The sequence below is a fragment of the Buceros rhinoceros genome, unplaced genomic scaffold (genome assembly GCF_000710305.1).
Source record: "Buceros rhinoceros silvestris isolate BGI_N320 unplaced genomic scaffold, ASM71030v1 scaffold3630, whole genome shotgun sequence".
Classification (NCBI taxonomy): domain Eukaryota; kingdom Metazoa; phylum Chordata; class Aves; order Bucerotiformes; family Bucerotidae; genus Buceros; species Buceros rhinoceros.
The window spans coordinates 22,766-30,083 of NW_010387714.1; the positions used below are offsets into that span (position 1 = coordinate 22,766).

A 7,318-nucleotide genomic window follows, 5' to 3' on the forward strand; every position below is an offset into this window, starting at 1 on the left:
GGAGGCAGCGGCCAGTGCTACACAACTTTTTTGTGTGCGTTTTTTTTTCTGTTCACGTGGGGGAAAGCTTTATTTCTTCTCTTGTAAGGATTCTTGCTGGGCAGGGAAAGCTGTCGTAAGAGCACAGAACGATCAGCTTCACAGCCTGCCTTGTACAGTGTTTACAAGCGTGAAGGGAGGATTTGGGATCTGGGTTTTCCAGGTGCTCCGGGACAAAGCATGCCAGTCACACCAAACAGTTTCCAGTCTCCCTTGGGAGCCTTTCTGCTGAAACAGACTCAGCCCAGAGCCCTGATGTTCTCAGCTGCTCCATCGAGAAACCTTCCAGAAGTGAATCTGACAGTCCAAATGTTAATTTCCCCAAAGACTGGATTCTCAGATGTTTGTGTGTACTCACCTGCGAGTCCTACCTTCAGGCAAAACCAAGGAAGGGAAGTAATCGGCCAGGAAAAAGTGGATGTGCACTTCCTTCCTGCACAGTTTCCATGTACTCACAACACCCTCCTCACTAACCAGAGAGGAACTTCTGCCATGTGTGCATTTAGAGCCGTTTAAGAGATGCCATTGCTGGGAATGGCACTACAAAGACTATCCGCCACGTGCTAGCTGGAGAGTTTGTAAGCAGTGGGGTAGTAGTTCAGTCTGCAATGAGCAGGAGAGATTTCCTGTTAGAACGCTTCACAGCAGCCTGAAGGAAATACAGACAGAGCTTAAAACTCTTCATACGAGAGGAATCAAATGTAGATTCAAGCGTTAACCTGAGGAGTTCACGTACCACGAGAGCGCCTGTCAAGTACTGAGGTTAATTCTGGAATTGTTCTGACACACCAAGTGTTATAAAAGCATCACTTGACAAGAAGCGAGTTGTCTCCTGGAGAAGGCTGCTTTAAAACAAACATCAGAAAACCCTGAAGAGCCACATCTTCCAGATTATTTTTTTGGTCATATTTCTGTAGTTACAGCACAAAGCATACTGCCCACCAGCAGGATTCATCCCATCTTATTTATGGTTTTCAGGCACAGAGGTGTACTCTTAGCCCACAGCCTTTTTAAACAGAATAAGCTTAATGATGGTTGTTGATTTATGTTCTAGTTCAACAAGGAAACCATTCAATTTCCATAGAATTCAGTTGAAGCTTCTTTCTCAAAACAATTCTAACTTTTTGAATCCTCATTTAATGAGCACAAACCCAAAAAGGGAAATAAATTACTCCACATACGACAACCCCAAGATTTGCTTTAGCACAAAGCAGAAACACTGAACAGGACAGACAACACTTAGTACTGACTTTGTGTATGAAAAAAATGGCATTATCATGAGAGTCTACACTCTGCAAGTGGGGCAGGAAGGATTTAACGTGCTTAGAAAACAAACAGAACTGGGAGTGGAACATCTACGAAATCCTCTTCTTTAAACACCTTAAGTCTACTTACAGTGGGTTATTGTAGTAGAAAGAGACAAAGCAGGAGTCAAGGAGAAGTTCCAGCAACATTCACCTGTGTGTTTGCCAGGGAGTAATTACAGAACAATACATCGGAACCCTCCTGAAGTGCAAGCCTTTGCTGGCTGCACTAGGAAAATTCTCAACCAAGTCTATTAACCTCACATGGTGAGTCCTTGTCTCCTGGACAAAGGGGCTTGAAGCTACAGTCAAACTGGAGCTGAGCTACAGTGCCAACAATGCTATTGGACTGTATTGCCAGGGTACAAACCTGCCTTTAGGCTTCTGTGTCCAATGGCAACATAAAGCAATTTTGCCTCAGAAAGATGAATGAAAGTGCTGGTCATCAACAAAGCTTTCTAAAACTAGTTCCCCGTGGTTTCTTAAAATGGCCTTTAGGGGTTTGTTTAGTTGCGCTATCAAATTCTGCTAGTGACGTAACTACAACACACAAATGAAGTGTAACAGACCACTCTTAGCCATTATATGATTAAGCATCTTTTAATATTTCTACTGACAAACACTGTAAGCGTAACCAGAGTGAACAGTATATACTTGGAAGTCTGTCCAGGGAGAGACTTGAGTCACTGAACTACTGGTTCCAGAAGAACTACTGGCATTCATAATTTCATTTGCAGTCGAGCCATGGGATGCTGAGGTGATCAAGGACTACAGCATGTTCCAATAGTGCCAAATTCTATTCAAAACTCAAACTGTGCGTTAGTAGCCAAGGCAAACAATTATTCTGTATCATACACAGAAAGCAACTAGGATTGAACAAAGTTTGGTCAACAAACTAGTTTTACTTCTTTCATAACGTTTTTGCTAAGAACTCAATAGGCACAACAGTACCAGTAAGCAAATGAACTTTAAAACGCACCATTGCCACAGACAGTTGACTTGAACATAAGAAGAGAGTTTGGTAGCAAGTTAGAGACGACTTTTGGATTCTTCCACTCTTAAATGATTTTGTATTTCCTCATCATCTAGTCATGCACTGGAGAGGAATTCCACAGCAGTCTCCTTCTCTTCAGCCAACTCCTTCGCAGTCAGATCCATCTTCTCACGAGAAAAATCATTAATAGGAAGACCCTCCACGAACTTCCAGCTCTTGTCCTGTTTGAAAACAAACAAAAAGCTCCTCCATATGAGAACAAGCTTCACTTAACCGGCACAAAGGTAACTTTGCAGCTTAAGAAACGAAGTTTATGGACTTAAAAACCACATCAGGTGGAAGTTCATTTTGTTTACAGATAAATACAATCAGCACCAGCTAGTCAAGTCAGATTCTATGCCCTATTAGTACTTACTTGACAACTACAAAGAAAAGGAGAAAGACTGCTCAAACCTCCAAAGCCCAGCAACTGAAACCCCCTTACTGAAAGCAGAGCTGTTAACTAGTTCCTACGACAGGTCAGCGAGGGCCTGCAGAAGATACCTCTACTTAACTACAGTCTAGTTACCTTGATCACAACAGGGAAAGAATATAGCAAGTCTTCAGGAACACCATAGGAATTGCCATCGGAGATTACTCCCATGGAAACAAATTCCCCCTGAAAACAGAAGAGGAGAGGATAAATACATTTTTCGCTGCTGGAAGCAAGAAAAATTTTAATTTCCAATATACTGCATCTCCTATGACACGCTTTTATCCCAGAAAAAGACAGATTCTTCCCCCTCTCAACACACACACATATACACACTCGAGGTCAAAGGCACTACCATGTAATCAAAGCCTCAGGCAAACAAGCACTTACTCAAGAGCAACATCTTACCGCTGGAGTGCCAAACCAGATGTCCCTCACATGATCACAGATAGCTTTGGCAGCTGACATCGCACTGGACAGCTTCCTAGCCTTAATAACAGCTGCTCCACGTTGCTGAACAGTCTGCAATTGAGAAAAAGCCCTAAATTGTAAGGCAGCAAAATCTTGGCTTGATCTTACCAAAACTTAGTAAAAGAAATTTGGTGTTAAGGCTGTGCATGCCAATCAGACCCCAGCCTAGAAAGCAGGAATTGTGAAATCTCCTTGTCTGAGGGAAGGCATTCTAGCACAGACCAGCATTACAGTGTACCTAGAAGGCCAAACATGGTATCCTGGCCACTGCTAGCCTTGGCCACCTAAGATACAGCAGGATGAAGGACAAGGACAGGTCTCTGCCTGCGCTCCCGCTCATGAACTTTGGTTGCCAGCATATTCTGCAGCAACAAGCATAACTGCAATGATCTACATCCAAAACCAAGACAGGACAGAGCACGGCTGTGTGACAAAACACATCCTCGGTCCCAAACTACAGGTGCCTTGGCTAAGATTCAGTACCTGGCAGTACTAAACAACCTCCAGCTACCTGGAGTCACATTGATCAGGAACCCTAGTAATCTTGGTTTCACTTTGTATTGTGTTTCGGTAGCCTGGGCTCTTGATCAATTAACACAACCATTTGTTTTACTACCTACGTTATTATTATTTACTACTACCCTACATTAAGACACATGCAGGCATCTTCTAGATTTTTCAGATCCCTTCTTAGAAACGCTGCTGATGTGGTCACAGATTTAGATTTGGAAAGCATGTGTGCGTGGGCAGGACTAGGGCTGCTGGGCCTTTGGTGGTGGATGGGGAGCAGCAAGCAGCAGATCATCCTACTTCATCTACAACAAAGCACTGTATGACCCCTTAGAAAAATCCCAAGAACTTACCAGGATAAAGTCTCCCTTCAGCCAGCTGTCATCTTTTATAGCTTCATAAACTCCAACTTCCTTTCCTTTCACATTTACCTTCGCATGGTTAACATCTGGATATTGAGTGGAGGAGTGGTTGCCCCAGATGATGACATTCTTCACATCATTAGCAGTCACACCAAGTTTCAGAGCAATCTGATGGGAAATTAAAGATGTGCCCATCGCATTAACGACAGCTGCTAAATTCTCAAGCTTCTTGGAAAGTGTTGCTCTGACTGTATTTAGCAGAGACAACAGACAGCATTCTACTTTGAAGAGGCCCTTTTTACCTGAGATTTAGCTCTGTTGTGATCCAAACGAGTTAAGCAGGTGAAGTTCTCCTTTGGTATTGATGGGGCTGACTTTGAGGCAATCAGGCAGTTAGTATTTGCTGGATTCCCAACTACCACAACCTAAAACCAAAAAAGGGCAAGAACAGTGGGGAAAGATGAAGAAGCTGTTTCTGCAAAATGACTCCCTCAAGTGAGATAAATACATGGCTTTGCCTTCAAAGAAGCTATCAAAAAGTTTTCTAAATCTCCAGGTTGTCTTCAACAAAACTGTTACATACATGCAGAAAAATATTTTCTAGCTCGGTATTTTCTTAATTTGGCATTCAAAGGTGAAAAAGAACAAGACTGCTAGGGAGACGTGCACACTGACCCACAGTCTGGCTTCAAACTTCATGCTACTAGATGCAGCAAAAGCAACATATCAACGCACTAGTCAGCCCACAGTGAATTCACCTCTTAAATGCTTTCTAGACTGGCTGCCACTGCTTTGTATAATTACTTTATAATTTAAAAAGGCAGAACAGTTACTTATCTCCAATGTTCATAGGCAGAAGTAAAATATTGCCTGAACTTAGATCAATTTATTACTATAGGAAACTGATTTTTATTCATCCTTTGCCTACTAACGTGCCTCAAATGATTAGCGTCAAGCTCCATATACTCTCAGTCGCACAAGCTAATCTGCAAACCTCCCTTTGTATTTCCCCTTTTGAAAGGGAGTTCAGTACATTTTCCATTACTCCATAGTTACATCGATAAGTTTTTATTCCAATTGTACAAAGAACCAAACAAGTCTTTAGAAGCAGTAGGAAGTTCATCAGCAGAGGAAGCAGACATTAAAAAGTCAGTTACAAAGCACAGTCAGAGTCTGAGATTAAGAGCAGTAGGAGAGCAGCCACACGATCCCATTAACTGTGCTGAAGGAATCTGAGAGAGAACAATTAAAAGCTTCCAATGCTCCAAAGACCAAGATGCAAACAACCTAAATAAAGCCAACTTTGTGCCACTGTAATTCCATACTGATACTGAAGTTAAGGGTCATTATGTCAAAGACACAGAGGGATATGGAGTAGGCAGCTGCATGTAGATAATTTACTTCTCCCAGAGAAGAGAGGTAACAAGCAGAAGACTGCTTTTTATTTCTTACATAGATATTTTTATTTATATTTTTTTTTTTTAGAATTGGCGGTGACCACCTCAGAGTATGCATGCAACACAGCTATACCACGTAAAACTTACCTTTTTTCACCAAACGAATTGAGTACTAAATCATCTACCTATTTAATGTATTGGATCCCATCTGACCTTGTCTGGGGTATAGTTTCCAGGGCTTAAGGAAAGGAATCCCTGCGCTGAACAGGCTCGTTCTTGAGGAGTATTATTCTAGATGTATTTAGATCCCTACGTAACTCAGAGTTCATCTTTTACATTCAGTTTCTATATTCACCTTGACAGTCTTTTTGGCATACTTGTCCAAGGCCGTTCCCTGAGACTTGAAAATTTTCACATTCGCTTTGAGTAAATCCTTCCTCTCCATGCCCTCTCTCCTTGGCATGGAGCCAACCAGAATTGCTATGTCAAGGTCTTTGAATGCAACTTCCTCCTTGTCTGTTGGAATAACCTCTAAAAAAGGGGAACAGGGAAAGAACAACAACAACAAAAATCTAAGTATGATAAAGGCAACTCATGGCAAAGAGTTACTGGGAATGTTCTCTGGTTATAGTATATAATCTGATCTGACACTACCACCACCTCCTCTTCCAAAAACACGTTTGGCCCTAACTCCACAGATTAAATACTTGTCAGTAAATGGTTTATATATACAAAAATATTTATCTAAAACTTTAGATATAAATGTTGAAAACACAGGAGAAATCCAGGTAAGAAGATACCCTTCCTGTATCTCTATCTCAAAATATATATATATACACACAGATATAGTTCGTCACTTTCTCTCCCACAAAATGTAAACCAAGAAAGGACCATCTAATATTTTCTTCTGCTTAACTTCTTGACAGCTACAGGAACTTATAAATGCAATAGCTGTACTGGAACATCTTGTAGGCATAACAAAGATTTCTTTTGGCCACCTCTCAGAAGGGGTAGAGCACAGTCCTGCAGCTCCATCACGACACCTTCCAACACAGTCATCATGGGGGTGATATCCAGCAGCACAAGAACAAGAGGCTATAAAGAAAGAAATGGTTTAGTACAAGTTGCACGTAATCTGTTTTGGAAATTATTTTGTCTTGTTATCTGCTAGAAACTGCTATCCTGTGCAAGACTTAAAATCCTCAGAAAACGGAGACACTTCAGCACAACCAATAACTGAAAGATTGTGTAAAACAGCAGGACTCCAGTTTCACCACTTAAAGAATAAATTACTGGCATACTGGTAAACCATTCTGAGTGACAACAGAAAACAAGTCTCAGGGACTGCAGTTCTGATATTAGCTTCTTCATTTCTGTGCAGCAGAGACAGGCGGTAATTCAGCATGAGTTACCTGTTCTTTGCCGAAGACATCGCCCTTGGCAATGCTGTAGAGCAGCGAGTATGCAATCTGCCCGGCAGCGCCAGTCACCAGCACTCTGATAGGTTCACCCTGCAAGAAAACATCGGAGGCTTACCCACAGCTACTCAGGGCAGGCTCACAGAGTAGTAAACATTAACAGTTACTACAGAAATGAGCTTAGGATTATTTCACCTGGATGAAAGCACATGCCTGAACGTGGATCAGGTCCAGCTCCCGGGTTCATACATCTGTTTCGCTAGAAGCGCCAGCAATTTTTCTACTTCCTTTTACAGAAATAGACCGTGATTGCAAAAATATCCCGAAGAACAGCTCCTGGAAGAGCTTCCA

At 41.9% G+C, this 7,318-nt stretch overlaps 1 protein-coding gene across 1 annotated transcript; it reads right to left on the bottom strand.

The window, feature by feature from the left end:
• Nucleotides 1-1,929: 1,929 nt before the first annotated feature.
• On the bottom strand, nt 1,930-7,080 carry MDH1 (malate dehydrogenase 1, NAD (soluble); the record flags this gene model as incomplete). Its single annotated transcript, XM_010146199.1, has 8 exons — nt 1,930-2,558; nt 2,906-2,995; nt 3,218-3,331; nt 4,144-4,320; nt 4,455-4,577; nt 5,905-6,080; nt 6,548-6,644; nt 6,962-7,080. Coding segments are annotated over 8 exons (1,022 nt in total), but the record flags the coding sequence as incomplete, so codon positions are not given.
• Between the last annotated feature and the right edge of the window lie 238 nt (nt 7,081-7,318).